This window comes from Pterocles gutturalis, unplaced genomic scaffold (genome assembly GCF_000699245.1).
Source record: "Pterocles gutturalis isolate BGI_N339 unplaced genomic scaffold, ASM69924v1 scaffold45505, whole genome shotgun sequence".
NCBI lineage: Eukaryota > Metazoa > Chordata > Aves > Pterocliformes > Pteroclidae > Pterocles > Pterocles gutturalis.
The window spans coordinates 759-18,772 of NW_010139872.1; the positions used below are offsets into that span (position 1 = coordinate 759).

Below are 18,014 nucleotides of genomic sequence, written 5' to 3' on the forward strand. Positions count from 1 at the left end.
CCTGGAGGCGGTGTGTGGCCTCGATGAGGGGGATGTCACCTTCTCTGAGGAAGGGGCCTATGTGGTCCTGGGGAGGGAAGTGCTGGGGTGCAAATGGCCCTGTGGAGATGGGGGTGTTGTGCTTAGCAGGGGGGAAGTGAGGGGGAATGTTCTGGAGGGGAAGGCATCTGTGCCTCTGAGAGTTGGGGGGCAGATGGGGGTGCCTGTGGTCCTGCCACGGGGGACTGGTGGTGTGTGCTGGGTGGAGGGTGTCTGTGGGAAAGTGGTTTGAAGGGATTTGCTGCCTTGGTTGCTCCACTCGTGGAAGCTGAGTGTCTCTTCTCTGCCCTGTAGGTGCTGGAGCAGCTGCAGCCCGGAGCACTGGGTGTTATGCTGGTAGTTGAATTGAAAATAAAAAAGGGGATGGAGAAGAAATATATAATAAAGCAGGTGAGAAGGTGGTTACTAGGAAAACAAGAGTCACTTGGCATGTTTGTTATCTCCATGGGCCCTCCTGGTAGTAACAAACGTGTTAGGAAGCTTGGCCACCGGGTAAGAGTAGGCTCGCATCTTGCTGTGCTGCTGTTTTGGCAATTGAAAGATTCAGATCAGTTTACCAGAGTATTGAGGTTAGAAGTGGGGAAAGAGGAGCAGCCTATTCAGGTCCATCCAGGGTGTTTTCACCTTAGCTTACTGCAGCTTTGACAGTGCAGGAGAAGGTTAGTTGTTGTGGACTCATTTAAAGCTCTGTTTCTGGCCATCTTCCAACAAGACTGCTCCATACATTACAGATGGGAGTTATCATTGGAAATTTATGCTAATTCATACATAATTTGCAGTTACAGTCATCTTGGGAGGATTGTTCTGGCTTAATGTTCAGCTGTCTCTACATTACAGTCTCATCCTTGTTTTCTGTTTGGTGCAGGTTGAATGCATTGAGGAAAAGCAAGCAAATAAGGCCTTGAAGGAGGTATCAGTGCAGTTTTTCTTTACAACTTCACTTACAAAGACCAGAGTCTTACAGAACAGTCTTTTATCTGCAAGGATTAATTAAGTAAATAGTCAAGATGTAAATAAGCTAGGACTATCTGAGGGGTGTTCTCCCTGCCCTCTGCTTGAGCTCAGGCCAGGATTTTCTGTTAATTGTTCCTATATTTGGATATGTAGATTCAAATGGAAAGCTGTTCTGAGAGGATAGTCCTTTTTCAAGGTTTGTATTTGTTTTGTTCTGAAGACAAAGAGCAAAGCTCCTCCTTTTGGCCTTTAAGCTGAAGGAGAACCTTGGTCTGTTCATAGTTCATTATTAATAACTCAATTTCTATTTAATGTATTTCATTATATATTCATTCCTAGTTGGGACATTTTTTGATGTGAATAATTTGACTAGTTTTCTGCCTTTGCACTTCTGTGCAAACTTGTTTTGATGTCTTGAGTAAGAAGCAACATCAGAAATACTATTAAAATAACACAGTTTGTTTCAACAAAATAGGTAAACTAACATATGATGTATCAGTGTGACAGTGTCCCGTATGCATGACATCTGCAGTTGTAAATGAGTGAGAACACATATCTGTACAGATGCTTCATCCTACTCGAGAGAGGTGACCTCTCTATGTACCAAGACTGGCTTTACTGATAGTTTGATGCAGTTTTTCTGCTGATGTACATGTCTATTGAGATAAATGCAGTTGTGTCAGCTGGGAGCTTGGCTCTTAGTTTCTCTGTGTCTGTACAGCCACAGACACAAATATAGGAGAGCAGGTTGAATTCTTTTTACCTTTTGCATCACCAGCAAATTTGCTGAAGTAACTGGTAGCTGTTAGAGCCTTACCTGGAAACCAGCTTCAAGGAGATAAGTGTCTCACTAGTGTCATCATATTTTCTTTGGCTCAGGCTTGTGTAGAGGTTACTGGAAATAATGGCTGCACTAGAAAAATAATCTTCATATTCTGTGTTTTCAGGTTTGGATGTTAGGAACTGAAAAGAGGGTCATTTACATATCATTTCCCTAAGTATCTGTTTATATCCTTGAATCTCCCAGGGTTGTTACAGCATTGCATTGAATAGAGTCTTACTGAAGTATTTTCCTTGACACCTGTACATGCAAATATATGAGAGCTTGCACGTTGAAAGGATTTGATCAGCCATGTGACATGAACAAGTCAGGAACTTGCTTAGGATATTATTTAAGATCCTGTTAAGTGAGAAGGACTGTGTAGCTGTAGAAAGCGCGCTCTGTACTTTTTTTATTCTATGCAGGCGATGGATCTGCTACAACTTAATCATTCAAACATCTGTGCTTACAAGGAATTGTTTGTGACTTGGGATAATGAGGTGAGAACAAAATAGGATTGGTTAAACTGGAACACATGGTTATTGTTGTGGGCATGTAAGCATTATTGCATGTTTAAATTTGGGGTTATTGGTGTGAGATGCTATAAAAGAAAAAGCTATTTGATTTGAAACAAGTCTGCTTTTTAAACTCCTGAATAAGCACGCTGAAAAGCAGGGAAGATACATGGAGTCCATTACATGGCAGTATTGTGCTCTGACTCACAGATTCTCATGTGAATCAGCATGCGATGCTGATTTTCATGCCTGCATGAAAACCCTTTTATAGGAGACTATAGGAAGCTGAAAGCCCTGACTTATTTGGAGATTTTATTCAGTTCTTAGGCAAAATTTGTGTTGATTTTATGGACTTGAGTTGTCCCATGTGGCTTCAGAGAAGATGCTTGATAATGTTTTTTTTTCAAAAAAACCCAAACAACAAACATGCTGTATGTTTAATAAAAGAAAGTAAATATTGTCTCCTTTGTGAGAGATTAATAATCTCAGAACACCTTGATATTGGTGAACATCCCACCCACCAGTCTGGCTAAGTGCTTGGTTTTATCTTTCTTACTGGATATGTTATTACCTGCAAACAACTGGGCAATGTTGGTGTAATGTTTTATTACAGGTATCATCTCTGTTCCTTTGTCTGGTAATGCAGCACTCAAGCCAAGGAGATCTTTCGTCTGTAATCAACGAAAAAAGGCAGAAGTCAGAAAAAATAGCAGACCTGGTAAAAAGTATAGAAGAGGCATCTGGCTGAACTGACAGTCTCACTGCTTTTATATTTCTTCCTCTGTATTCCCTCTTTCTCAAAGTTCGCTCCAAAATCTTCAAAGCACAGTGTTTGCCTGAAAGGTGGTTTTGGAAGCTATCTTCCAGAAGATATTGGAAGTTATTCTGTTTGTGTTATGCTTTCCTGTATATTCCCCTTAACAGGTGATTCTGAAGTTCCTGGGACAGATGGTGGATGCTCTGTTTTATATACACAAACAAAATATTTTCCACAGGTGAGTAGAAATCTTGTTCTCTTTGTCTAATAGGTCACTGTTCTTTGCAGCAACTGTTGGTTCAGCACAGCTGTTCACTTACAGACAGTGAATTTTACTGTTCAAAAGGGAGAATGGGAGGTAGAAATTCTGGATTTCATATATGGATTAGTTTTCTGTGACTTCTAAAGTAATCTATTTCTTGATTTTTGTCTAGAATTATCCATCTGAATGAGGTGTTCTCTCTGGTTTTTTGAATGTGCTAGAATTCTAATATTGATTTTAATCTTAAAATATTGACCATCTCTGTTAATGCTTACATTTTGGTGTCTGTGATAGACAAGGTATACTTTGTGTATATAAAGTAAGAGACACCTGTTGCATTCCATGTTCAGATAAATTAGTGTCACAATCACAAATTTTAAAGCATTTCACAGTAAAAGAAGAAAATAATTGTATTTCAGTAGATTATTGCTTGTATAGTTAAAAAAAACCCAAAACACAACTCAGAAACCCCTCCTGATGTATAAAGATGCTGGGAACCTGTAGTTATGTATAGTTACACTCTAATGTCACAGACTGACAGAAAATATTTCTGTTGCAGAAATCTCAAGCCATCAAACATACTGGTGACTGGGGAAGCATCCTTCATGCTTAGTGACTTCAGTACAGAAACACTTATGACAGATAAGATGAAATGGAAGATAAGAGTAGAAGAAAGTAGATATTTGTTTTAAATTATTTTACTTTATTTTTAAAAGATGCAGTTATGGTGGATATTTTTATTCCTCAGAGAAAAATCAGCCAAAGAGGAAAAAATTCTTTCCTTCCCCTTCTTCACATAATATTATTTGTCTTCTAAAGTATGAATAGGATATTCATAGACAGTTGCCTGCAGCATTAATTGTGTTCACAATTGAAAGCTATAGATATGTCTGAGTCTCAGAACTCTGCAACAGATACAGCTGGAATCTTTTTTAGCTTGATATACATGCAGTAACATCTTAGAAAATTGTTTGTTATAGTGTGTTTCTTGATCTTTTGTGGCTATCACTGGTAAAAAATGTCTAATCCCTGCAGAAGATCTCTAAATTATTTTTAGACATAATTGCCTGCAGTTCATGCATGTGCAAGCTAATCTGTGTGTAGTACAATGTCAGCAACATTACCATAGGATTCTTATTTCAACAGATAGCAAGTCTTGGATGGCTCCAGAAACATTTGTGTTTTCTTTTACTGAGAAATCTGACATCTGGTCTCTAGGTTGTATTCTACTTGACATGATGACCTGCTTTGTTCTGAATGTATGTAATAATGTTTCATTATAGATTTAAAATGTCATGGGCCCACCAGGATATCTGTAAACGAGCATGTGAAAGCTCTGCTGATACTATACTCTTTACAGGCAGGAGAGATAACTTCATTACTGCAGGATATTAGACAGGATACCAGCCGTCTTGAGGGAGTTCTGACACCAATGCAAAATGGAGATAACAGCTCTTTGCCTTTGTTTCCAATTCTGTTTATGATGCTACAGATTGAGCCCAGCCTGAGACCCACAGCAAAGTGAGTTCTGGATGCTTTCCCCTTATTTTATCCTAAACCCCACCTACCTTCACAAAGAGGGCAATGTTAGCTAGTGTTTGAAAGAGATTGAGTCAAAGTTTTTGATCTTACTGCCTCAACAAATTGAGTTATTAAAGTCAAAGACTTGGTGTTCATTCAGAAGTGGGTATTCTGATATGTGTAGGTGTCTTTTTTTGAAGAGTTACATTATAAAATCATGTTATACACAATTTTACAAGCCATTAACTTGAAGCCTGAGCATGGCTTGCTCAGTGTAAGCTCTTTTCATTAGTCATTTTAAAGTAAATTGTGTAAGTGCTATGGAAAATAATCCAAGCTTCAAAGAAGTATTATTAGCTTTTTTAATATCAAAATGAAACAAAGCCTGTGTATTTTTTTTAACTTACCAGTTCTAACTTATTGGTACTGCTTTTGTCTCTCCTAATTCTAGGGATCTGACTGATGTTCTGTTTATTAGGAAATGCCTGATTGCTGGTGCTTCTTTAGTAAATCTGAAAAAGTCTTTGCCTCACAAAGTAATAGACGTGTTCCTTGAGGGACGAGTCAAAAGTGTTCTAGGTAATAAGGAAAATAATGTAACGGTGATTTTCACAGGAAACAAACCCTTGTGTTTTCTAGTCAGCATATATTCTACTTGAAAATGAATTATTAGACATTCATTTTACTTGAAATAAAATGGGATGCTATTTGGAGGAAGGATCACTGCAGTCTTTTCTATAACCTCATATGATTACCAGCCACACCTACTGTGCACATTAAATGGGGTCTGAGAACATTCTTCAGAAAACTGAGGAGCCCCACTTATTTTGTCTGCATTCTAACATGTTTTCCAGTTTATGCCAACAAAGGATCTGCTCTGGTATTTTCCTTCCAAGGAAGGTATTCTCTTAATCTGAGAAGGCTACTGGAATCATGCATTTGAAGCCCCTAGCCCTGCTCTCATATAATATTACAACAGGTCCCCAAAATACTTAATGCCAAATGCACACAGATTATAGAGATGAATCATAAAACTTTTTAATATTTAAATGTTTGCATTAGAGGAAAAGTTTTTTCTTTTCAACAATCACAAATGATATTATTTTCATTTATATGCATTCACATCTTGCACAAAATAGAGAAAACTTGATTGCTTTTTCTAAGTGTTTGTATCAAATGGTTAGAAGAATTTTCTTGTTTTATGTAGAATTCATGCAGGCTTTCTGGGATATAGAAGAAGTACAGGCTAAAGCCATTCAGCGCCTTGCCAGCTTTGTAAGGGATAAAAGTGGTAAAGCACTATTTCTATCATTCTATGATTCCATGATTTCTCATTCAAACCTATTGACAGCAATACAAGGCCATGTACCCATCTGATTGACTTGTCTGGCACTTCTGCACTGTGGCTTGCCATGACTGGTGCTCAAAATGGATCCCTAAAACCATCCATATTTCCCTCAACGTTTTATTGTATGTTTGTGGATACACTGAATAGCTACATTAGCTATTCCAAAAGCTCAAGGTCTCTTCCTAGAACTAGGAGACCTAGTGAAATCCTGTCCTCCACAGGTTCTGAACAGCATTGTTTCAGACTCATGCACAATGTTCTACCCCAGGACTTCCTACGTGACAATGTGAACAATGCCAGTGTGACTTAATGAGGAACGTGCTGGCGACACTTAGCTTGTGTAGCCTTGCAGCTGTCTTTAAGAGGCATTTCCCATAGTGACTACAAAATTCACTCTGTATTGTTTGATCTATACTTGTTTTTTGTTCTCTGTGATTAAAGAATGTTGTTCTGCCGTATCACATCGTCCATACGGACTCAAATTTATTTGAAATGAACTCTTGTGTTTTGAAGTGTAGACACCCACTGACCATTCTAAACTGTGTAACTGAATGTTGTCTCAAATAATTTTTCTCCACAGCCTTGCCCTATCTGCTAATGTTCACAGAATTGACCATTTTTGCTATGAAGACTCATGTAGATTCTCTCAAGTTACAAGTAGATGGTTGCAGTTTATTGCTTGAAATTCTTAATCAAGGTACGGTTATGAGACGTCCCATTTATGCTGGGTAATACAGCCTATTGCTTGTAAAGTCAGGTGTAGCAGATAAGGTTTAAAATGGGTTCAATAATGATTTTAAGGGAAAAATTTAAAATAACAGAGGAATTTAACCAGCTTTAATGAGAGTCTGGAGTCTCATGGACTTCAGGACTGGCATATGTGAATTGTGTTAGTGTTAATTTTGAGTAAAGGCTACTGAACATAGGCTACCAAGTTTGTTTTCATGTTATGTAGAGTGTTACTAGAGTGCATAAATAAGATTCTTGGTGTTCTGGTTTTTTAATTTCAAACCATAAAATTGTTTTTTGGTCTCTTGTGTGGTCCCTGCTGTCACTTTTTTGGCAATTTACCCCCATAACACCTAATAATGATACAAGCTTAAAACTACTAAGAATTGTGTTTCAGAAAAAGAAAATTTAAAGTAACTTTAGTATATGTTCTGTGAAGAAATGCTGTTAATTGAATGTTTTACTTCTGCTGGCAGCAGGGAGTTCAGACTTCATTCAAAGCCACTGAAATCTTTGTTCTGTTTAAATGTTTGCTTTTGACAGCTCTGGAACAGGATGTGGTGATGGCCATGGATGAGAATGTGACCAGGTCTCTGTTAGAAACAGTGAGAAAGTACTCTGAAAATGAAGAGTTAATTTCACTGGTCTGCACATTACTGATGATGATTTCAGCCAGTGGTGGGTCACCTTGTTCATTTTTTGGGAATATTCTTATGTTTCTACTTGTATAATCTAAGATGAAATGCACAATTTGTGACTTCACTGAGAGATGCAGATGTCTGTAGGTACTGGTTTAATAATGGTAATATTGGTAAGATTGACTAGATACTGGCAAGATAACACTCCAGAAAGTATAATATACACTGCTGAGGCTTCAGGTACTTACAGAATTACATCTATTAGAGTGGTCCTGTATTTCGTCTTGTTTTGGAAACAAGTACAAACTGTGCAAATAGTAGTGCTTGGGAAAATGAGGGCATAGAACCTGGATTCTATTTTTGTCTGTGCCATGGTGAATTGAAAGCATTCTACCTAATTGTGCTACTTTGGTTTTTCTCCTGAGATTGTACTTGCTAAATATTGATAGTATTTTTCACTTGTTTTCAATGTCAGTTCAGCAGTCATCAGAAGACTCTTCTTATAAATGGTTACAAAAGAATTTAGCAGCAAGGGGATAATCTTAAAAAAAGTACGAAGTGTCGCATACAGATAAACTTACTGTCTAAGACCAAACTTTTTATAGTGTTTCCTAATTCTGAAGCCGAGGTAGCTTGAATTGCTAAATTGCAAACATTTGAAAAATAGTAATTTCTACCCTCTCGGTTCTTTTTCTGCTCTGTAAATTTCAGATCTGTAAGGAAAAAGTATGACCAAACATCCATTTCAAGGGTCAGTTGTACTAAACACTATGCCTAAGTGCATCTTCTTAAAGAATTCAGACTGTTCCCTTGCTTTCTTTTGTCCAGCTGGTGGTATTGTGTTACTGGTTTGTTATGACTGTTTAAATATGGTTAGTAGTGCTGTCTGTTGCCAGGACAGTGAGTGGGACAAGAGTACCGGATTCTATAGAATTTATTTTTCTGTGTTCTTCAGAAGTTGCTGCAGAGAATCTATGGAAAGCTGGAGTGATTCCAGACCTTGTGTCAATTTTAAGAAATTTTCTTCATAATGAAAAGATTTGCTTTTCTTGCTGTGGAGTTCTCTGGAGCTTGGCTGTGAGTGGTAGGTAGAACCCAGCAAGTATTGTGCCTAGACTCATGTGCCTGAAAGGCAGCAGGTATTGTGCCTAACTGAGTTCAGATGTTCCTGTTGATGGGACTGGGTTTTTCTTCTTTCCCGCATTGTGGAGAGATGTCTCTGCAGCACTACTAGAATAACTTTAAGTGATTCAGAGTTAAAGGAGAGAAAACTAAAACTAATGCAGACTTTTTAGCAAAGCTTTTTGTGATAAGGCGTCAAAGTCAAATCTTCACCATTTAGGCCAAGGTCAGGCTTATGAACAGACTGTCAGAAATGAGAGGGTACATGCAGTTTCTGGTTCATCAGCCATGGTTTTGCTCTGCCCTTAGCAGAGGGAGTGCAGTGCAAATAGCAGATTAGGTATCAGAATAGCATTTGGAATTAATAGCATCTTTCTTTGCATCACACTTCTCTTGGTGGCAGTGGGCTAAATCTTCAGTTGGACTTCTGGAGCCTTGCTTTTCCAAAAGAAGTGTGATTGGCAAAGTGACAAGTGTACTCTTCCTGTTACCTTAGAACTAAACCAGCATCATCCCACAGTGTTGGAGAGTCAGGGGTGATTGCTGGAGCTGAACCTGTCTTATGAGACAGTGCTGGGAGTTTTTTAGGGGATTTGTTTCTGTGACGTTCTTGTATGGTTGTGTGGTATTTGAATTGTTAAGGAAGGCTGGAAGCACAGAATGCACAATTGCACTTGGTATGTTTTATTCCCTCTGTGCAACAAACCACCCATTTGATTTATGTGATCAGCTAAATATCCATCCTGCAGACCATATTCTGTTAAAGTGGTTATTTTTGGAGGCTTCTTGCTGTGTTCCCTATGTATAATTTAAATAGCAAAGAAAACTAGTTCCTGGAGAAGTTCAGCTTTCTGCAACAAACAAACATTTATTAGTCCTGTACAATTTGACTTGGTTTTGTGCATTTTAATTGCTTTTCTCTGCTGTTGTCCATACTAAAATGTTGCATTACTCAAATGCCATCACTCATTGAGGTTTTACTAATACAATTTAACATACAATGTGCTTATGATATTATTACTTGATTAAATAACTCTGCTTGAGGCATTTCCCTTTTGCTATGGTAATTCAGAGAATAATGTAGACCAAGCATCGCTGAAAAGTGCTGTCCCTGTTACCTGTGCGGTCCTTCAAGAGCACCTCCAGAATGGAACAGTGGTGGAGTCTGCTTGCTCAGCTCTGTGGGCACTGTCACTCCAAGGTGTGTTTTCCCAGTCTCCTTGTCCCCTGTGCACAGAAAAGGCAGGTGTGCCAAACACATCTGTCTGTCAGTGGTGATCCTTGAAATCCAGGCTGCTTGGCCTCAGCAGGCTCTGCAGATGGCAGCACAGTTAGGAACTTGCATCCTCTCTTGTCCGGTCTTCTGTGCACTTGCTCTCACTCCCTAATGGGAGCTATTTATGATGAGCCCCAGCAATTATATAACCAGACTGCTGCTGGGTATGGTAATGACGGGCAGCTACAAGACCCTTGTTGCGCAGAGCATTCTTTCTGGCTTCTCTCTTAAGACCAAGAATCCCATTTGTGTTATTCCTTTGAACACAGTATGAAGTGTTGGGCAGTGTGGGCTGTGAGGTTTGTTTTTATTCCATTTGCTTTGTAAATTGGGAACAATATTTCAGATTAAAAAATAAAACACGTCGCTTTCATTATCATGTGCACTAAGGAAAGGATCCTTGCAGTACTACTGTCTTTTTCCTTCCTCATGCAAGAACATTGCTGTGTGTTTACATACTGCCCTGTGTTTATGCCATCCCTCCCCGCGGAAGAGCTGAGTAAAATGCCCTAAGCAGTCTAGTACCCACCAGTAGAATATGTTGAATATTCAGGACTTTCCATTCCTTTTGGCTTGGAGAATGGAAGAGAATCTTGACATAGAAGATGTATCAGATTTTTTTCCTAGACCTCAGCTCATGATAAGGCTTTATTTGGCCTTTTTTACTGTAATACAGGTTTTCACTTGCTTTCTTTAACTTTTATTGCATAAGTAAAAAGTCATTTCAGAAACAGGAGGCAGAAGTTGAAATGCTGATGAGTGTTTTAAAGGCTTTTGAGTATAGTGAGGTTTTGGGGTTTTGTGTGTGGTTTTTTTTTTTAAAGGTTGTTTAACTGAAAATGAGTATGAGCCCACAACAACACTCCTTCTGGATGCACTCAGGATGAACCTAGAAAGACCCATGCTGGTGAAGAATGCCTGCCTGGCATTAGCAAGCCTTCTGAGGCTATCTGGTAACATTCAGCAATTCTTTTTTTTTATTGATTGCAAATCAGCTTGGATGTGGATGTTCCTGTATAGGTGGGGAGTTCATAGTGGGATTGGCATCGACATCTGCTCTCTTGAGTTAATACTTTCTTGCAGGACTGGAAGAGGAAACAGTGAAACTGGAGATGCAATTTTTTTTTCCCATGGACCCAGCATACATGTATGAGAAGTTCTAGATCAGCACGATCTGGTTTATTAGTAACTTAAGTGTTTTGTTTCTTGTTTTATGTTGAAGTTGTTTCAACTGTGTAAAAGGGTAGAGCTCAATGTGAAAACAGTAAACATGAAAATACCACTTCTGCCATGCATGACAGTGTTGGCTGCATATATGTTCATCTACTTGTTGCCTGAATATGCTTCAGAATAACTTTTAGGAAGGTTGAAAATAAGGGACATGACTTCCTGGAAAAATATTACGTGTGTGCTAGCTGGAGCAGGGGACTGGAAAGCAGATAATACAGCCTGCAGTGACCAATTAGCCCAGCACTGTTTGTCTCCCTTTCAGAAATATCAGCTTTGAGATTTATAATGGATTCAAAAGGCAGTGGAATAAACCTGATCAAAGATGCCTACCACCTTCACTTCGATGATCCAGAAGTGGTGGGAAATATCTGTTTGCTGATTAACGAGATGGTTCAATATGGTGAGATGGTGGTGGTGTTTGTCTCTTCCTCTCCCCCACCCCCAAAAGACAGTAAATAAAACCCCAACAGCAGCTGCTCAGGGACATGTTGGCTGCTCTTAGGAAATACTTGCTATATATCTGAGAAAGGAGGATGAATTGGAACTTGAGAGTTCATCCTGCTTGTTCTTGAATAATTATAAATGCCCCTCTGATGTTATAACTCCATCTTATCTTGCCTTCTGTTTGTGTAGATCTGTCCCCTCCTGCTCTCCTTTAGCTTCTGCTGAAACCATTGGCACTTGTAATCATAAATCATCCTGTTCATTTCCATTACAGAGGATGTTGTGCTGGATATGCTGTCCCAGAGAATGGACGAACTGCTGTCTGAAATAAAAAACTGTTCTCCATCTAGCATGGTATGTAGAAGTCACTGTGATCATAAAGGGTGGATGTTTAGTGTATTATTTCTTGTTATGGATTTTATCATTCTCAAATAGCTGGAATTACATAGTGCAGAAATTTAAAGAATTATGTGTATATGGGGTGAAGAATGAGTTTGTAAGACCACTTCTAACTGCTGAAAACAAGTAGTTGGAAGGTTTTTTTTTCCTTATGCTTTATGCTGTAATTTTTAAAAACTGTTCTCGTCTCTTGCAACATTGCATTGCTTTAATTTACATTCTTCAGACTAAAACAGGCTAAAGTTTACAATAATAAAGCATTAAGTATATGACATCCAATTATTTTTGCTCTATAAGTGACATCCTTAAAAAAAACCAAACAACAAAATCAACAAAACAAACCCTTGTGACAGTTTGAAGATTTAACTTATATTAAATTCCAACAAGTAGTCCTACTGAAAAAACATAACTGTTGAAAGACCAGAAACTGCAAAGTTATTGAAGCTGTTTAATATGTCACACTAGTATCTCCTTTGCAGTGGCTTGCTGTCAAGAAACCAGTAATTACAGGTTTTTTTCATCAAGCCAATAAGACTGGGTAGTCTTACAACTTTGCTCTTTTTAGTTATGCATTTAGCCTGCTTACATATTTTGTCTCAGACAGTTACATGCAGAACTTGTTCTCCAGTGTCTCCTGCAGGCATTGCCTGCACCATTTTAAGGGACGCTGCAGCTATAAGGCAGTGCAGGAAAAAAAGAATCACAACAGAGATAAAGATCATTTGTTGTTCCCTGTGTCCCCTGTTAACAGACAGCACAGACAGACAAGACCAGAACATGCTCAGTCAGTGTGTGACATGCAACTGCTAAACCTCCAAAACTCATTCTTTGTTACCTTCCAGCATCCATTTAGATGATTTGAAATCACAGCATTAGTGTTCATTCTGATAATTGCCATTGCTTTGGATTTTGCAGAATCAGACCCCACTTGTGTAAAGCACCACTCACTTTGAAGGGCTATGTTAGACACAGTGGTTTTATTAATAAAGGAATATAAAAATAAGTGAAGCAGCAAGATAATCTTGTATTTGACAATTCTCACGTTTCTCTCCAGGAGATAATGACCCTTGTGGATGCAGCACTTTTGAAACTGCGGAAGTAAAAGGAACTTTTTGTGTAAGAACAAAACCTGTACACTTCTGGTTCAGATATAAAAGCTTGGATACTCCAGAAATATTTTTAAATATTTTTCTCACCAGAAAGATTAATATTAGACCATGAATAATACATAAACGATTACATATTCTGTTGGTTTAGGTGCCACAACTGTGAGACTAACAGCAATAATTAAGAATTTGCCTTACTTTGTTGACTTGAAAATATTTTAAATAAAGATTTTAGTCTGGGGAGTTTCAGCAAAACAATTACAGTTTCTTCATTCATCTATCCTAATGTAAAAACACTTTTTACAAATTATTCAGTGTATGTTTCCTTTGCAGAAATTGAACTGATAAAGTACTTGACAAATGCAGGCATTTGTGACAAGCATTGTTGAAACACAGTAGGAGGCATTATAGGCACAGTCACCATCCAGAAAGGGGACACTGGCAGTATTCGTGTGTGGCAGCAGCCATGTTCCAGCTTAGGAAGTATTGTCTTTTGATTGATTTTATCAAGAGCTGCTCTCAGTTTTGAGTTCTCTCTATAAATCTGCCCTGGAATGTGACATGAAACCAGCAAATGCTGCAGATAAAAACCCAGTGTAGAATCAAGTTTTACAGTTTTTGTTGTTAGATTTGTTCTTGACAGCAGCTTCCCATTTCTTTTTCTCTAAGGTGTACAGTCTCATAGCTGCCTGTGCATCCTGAATCTAAAAGAACAGAACAAACAAGAGGCTTAATGAAACACAGCTGATGTGGCTTCAGAACATTATTGTTAATAAGCAGCTAAATTGTCCATCATTTTAATATAGCCTTTCAATTAATGTTTCATAATCCTTTTCTAGATTGAGGTTCTGTGACTAGTGGAAGGGGAAGAGTAAGTACTCAGAATGCCACAAGGCTATGCACTTCTCTTTCTGATGAGGACTTGGAAAGCCATAATGCAAAAATACTTTTGATACAGTACCTTGGAGATACCCTCACAACTTGCCCTGCTTTTTCAGTTAATTCCTCTTATATCCTCCTGTGAGGAGGATGCACTGAAAGAAAGGAACTAACTGCTGAGATTCAGTAGCAGGTTCTCACACTTTGTTATCCAAGATGACATAGTACAGCAGTGCAGAATGCTGCTTGTAAGGTAAGCAGTCGATAACTTGAGAATTGCTTTTCCCCAGGGATCTTAAGATAACAAGAAGTAATATTTAAATAAAATACAGCTGACTTGTGCAAATGAAGTTTCTGAAAATAAGGAAATAATCCAATTGGTATGAGACGTGTTAACAGTAAGCAAGCTTAGATGGCAATCTTACTGCGTGCTGGTGTCCAAGCAGAGCTTGTTAAAGCCACAGCATTCTGGACTGAACCCAGATCCTACAGCTAATGTGCAGTACCTTGTTATCTACCCAAAAATGTATGTTCTGATGAGTTACATACCGAGCAGTGCTCTGATGTCTGCACTTGAACATTCAGCAGTCTCTCGCAGAGCAGTTTCAATGATGGCCGTCCATTCTAGAAATAGAAAAGACAGAATTGTGCTCTGTCACACCACTTGAAATATATATGTATAGATGTGTTTATATACATAAAAATATCAGTTTAAGTGCATTCCTCAAAGTATAGCACGTCTCAGCTTCTACTGGTGAACTGTCAAGAAGAATTAATGAATTAACGAGATTTATGCATGCAGTACTGAGGGGATTTTATGTGTATTACCATAAGCCTAGGATTTATGTTTGGGCTGCTTTGTTGTGAAAAATAAAACCTCAGTATATCGTTATGAAACTTAAAATATCTCTGTATAATCTGCACCTTTACTCCTGCAGTCTAAGCAGAAGCCTGACGCCATCTATTTTTTTATATCCCTGTGGAAATTATACCACTGAAGTGATCACATCAGCCTACTGTAAGCAGAACTGTACCATCTTATTCTGCTATCCAGAAAAGCATTATGAGGAACATGCAAGTGCCAAAGAATGGAAGAGCCACTGAATTTTCTGCACAGGTATTACTGGTAGTGTTTGTACTGAACTAAGTAACTTACTGATGTATTTAAAACACTAAGCGTTCAATGGGACTAGTATTTTCAAACCACAAAAAGCAAGCATCCCTATTTCAGGCAGGAAAGAAGGAACAGGGTCAGGTAGGGGCAAGTGTGGGAGTGAGGCAGCAGCTGGGAGTGAGTAGCTCAAGGGTGAGTTACTTGAGGTGCACCTTCCTGTCAGTTTCTCACCTTGACCCTCTGTCTGAAAGGCTTGTATCTTTGTGTGTCGCGTATTTTCTTCTTAGGATGATCAAGAAATAGTACCTAGAAGAAATTACATTTTCAGTCCAAAGCATGCTGTTGCATGGAAATTTATACAGCTGAAAGTATAGCTTCCTGCTCTCTCCTTCCATTTATTATGAGAGAGTTCAAAACCATCAATGGACAAGACCAAGATCATCCAGCTACTGTCTGGATTCAAGAACCAGGGTTCTACTTAGCATGAGAAACAGAACTGAATCTGGAGGCACCACCTGTAGAAGTGTACCTGCAGTGTTGGTACAGTGTGACATGAGATATCTGTCTCTGGTGAGGATGACCAGACTGAGCTTTGGGGGCTAAGCAAAACATGCAAACAGGTTTGTTTTTTTTTTTTCTTTCCATAATTCTGTTTCTTTCCTGGCAATTTAGCAGGCAGAACAGTGCTACTGGCAAGTGAGTTCAGAAGTGGAAGAACTTTAGTGGGCAAGTGACTAGGGCTATACTTGGTGCTGCATGAAATGACGAGAAACTGATAGAACAGTGATAAAGTTGTAGTTTCTAGTTCATGTGTGTCCATTTGATCCAGAAAGAGGTATTAGAAAATTAATCAATCTTAAATTTTTGGACCCTAGTTATCAAAATAACAGATGTGCAGCTATGTACCTTCAGATCATTGCGTAAAGCATGTCCAACTAAAATCCTTCCATTCAAGATGTCAGCAACCTCCTTCTGAACCGTTTTAAAATCTTCACCTAAAAATACCACACAAAAAACCACTTGCCATTAGATGCGTAAGACAACTAAGCAAGCTCCAATTAAAACACTGCATCTTTTCTGTGAAAGCAATTGTATCCTTGGGACTGTAGTTATACAAATTCGTACAGTGCACTAAAGCCACTGCTTGTTACAAGAGCATAGGGAATTGCAGAAAGATGATAGTGCTAAAAGGAAATAAATTTCCTATTACTCCCCTGCCTAATCCATGAGTTAATTTATTCTAGGGTATTAGTGACCATTCTGTTAAAAGTACTCCTTCCCACAATTTTTCTTAGCATTCAGACTACATTTTGTTTTCAGCTTCCCAACATAGATCTAAGACTTTTCCAAGCTCAGCCAACACAGCTTCTGTGATAGCCTGTTTAAATTTTCCCTCCTTTAAGAATATTTTGGGGAAAAAAACCTCCTACCTGTATTTATATTCTCGGGGCGTATGCCACTAACAGCTGTTCTGTAATCAGTCACCTCTTCTGTAGGCTTGACATACTTGTCATAAATGCACTTTCCAAACTGGTTCACAATGGACACACGAGCCACAATACTGTCTTCACCCTTGGGTCCCACTCCCACCATCTCACAGTCCATGGCTACAGCTCGTGTCAGCCTAGAACACAAAGGACAGCTTGGTGACACCTCTGTCATAGGGACAGATACTGGAGTTTGCAAAATTCATGTGTTGATACAAAGGGGGAAAACGCAGCAGTTTGTCAGACTCAGGGAGATGTCAGCTTACGCTATGCATCTGCAAATCACAGTTATGAGAAGATAATCTTGATGCCTCTGCTGCCATCCTTCCTGCTGGAATGTCACTCACCCTTCAGAAGCCTTTTCTTTAACCAGCACCTGCTCCACAGACTGTTCAGATGGATCTGTTTCAAGTCCCAGATTTCTTCGAGCAATTTTTGCTGCTTCGGGTCCTATTGCTGCTTCAATATCTTTTGGATCAACGTCATCAAACCAGATTTCAGCCCTGGTAAGTACAGATTTAATTACATTTAATGGTCAGAAAACAGTCCTGCATTTTTGTAGTGTAAGGCAAAGCATATGTATTTTTGAAATCAAGAAATTAGCTCTGGGAAAATTAGTATTGTCACCTATGCAGGTTTGTTGCTCTGTCTGAGGAGTGGGGGCAGCATGTGTCTTATTTCTCCCAAAATTTAGTCTGGAAGAGTGCAGCTGTTTTGAAGGTACTGCTCTGCTCCTTACGTACATCTCTGAAAATAAATATTCATGTACATGCGTGATGCCTCCAGTACTCACTCTTTGGGTTGCTGCTCCGCATGTTCTTCAGCTTTCCTCCTCTTATGTTTGATATCGATTTTCTCCTTTAAAATATTGCCACTTTTCTTTTTTTCTTTGCAGCCTTTCCCATCACTTTTGGTGCCATTTACATTCTTATCTGCTGCGACACTCTTGGATTTTGGCTTGGCCAAAGGAGGACTGTCTTTAGCAGAACCATTGTCCCTTTGATCTGGGGATTTGGCCTTCATCCCGTTCCCGTTCAGAGCTGGGATTTCTTGGCTACTTCCCGCTTTGAGTGGATGCTTCTTTTTGGTGTCTGTCTGACATGCAGAGAGGGACGCGTTGGAGCTATTTGCCTTTTGTTTCAGTAGCTAAAATAACAGAGAATAAAAAAAAAAGGGGGGGGAAGAAAGGATGATCTCCCTGTCTCTGACCCCACCATGGTTCTGCCTAAGAGCCAAGCGGCCCAGGGCTCTCTGTCTGGCTCTAGGGGCGTTACTGGCACCGAGATATCCCCCTCCCCGCCCGCTGACACACAGATCATTATTTTTTTTTTAATCACTACATCCGAAGCGGGGCTGCGGTCAGAGTGACAGCCC

At 39.1% G+C, this 18,014-nt stretch overlaps 2 protein-coding genes across 2 annotated transcripts; one reads left to right on the forward strand and one right to left on the reverse strand.

The window, feature by feature from the left end:
• Positions 1-333: 333 nt before the first annotated feature.
• Positions 334-13,156, forward strand: STKLD1 (serine/threonine kinase-like domain containing 1; the record flags this gene model as incomplete). Its single annotated transcript, XM_010083462.1, has 18 exons — positions 334-429; positions 905-949; positions 2,239-2,313; positions 2,942-3,046; positions 3,253-3,323; positions 3,907-4,022; positions 4,494-4,606; positions 4,708-4,868; positions 5,320-5,447; positions 6,076-6,159; positions 6,797-6,913; positions 7,489-7,623; positions 8,539-8,667; positions 9,778-9,906; positions 10,806-10,934; positions 11,474-11,611; positions 11,930-12,009; positions 13,109-13,156. Coding segments are annotated over 18 exons (1,899 nt in total), but the record flags the coding sequence as incomplete, so codon positions are not given.
• Positions 13,157-13,762: 606 nt separating this feature from the next.
• On the reverse strand, positions 13,763-17,786 carry REXO4 (REX4, RNA exonuclease 4 homolog (S. cerevisiae); the record flags this gene model as incomplete). Its single annotated transcript, XM_010083463.1, has 7 exons — positions 13,763-13,864; positions 14,589-14,663; positions 15,385-15,459; positions 16,060-16,148; positions 16,584-16,777; positions 16,988-17,143; positions 17,434-17,786. Coding segments are annotated over 7 exons (1,044 nt in total), but the record flags the coding sequence as incomplete, so codon positions are not given.
• Between the last annotated feature and the right edge of the window lie 228 nt (positions 17,787-18,014).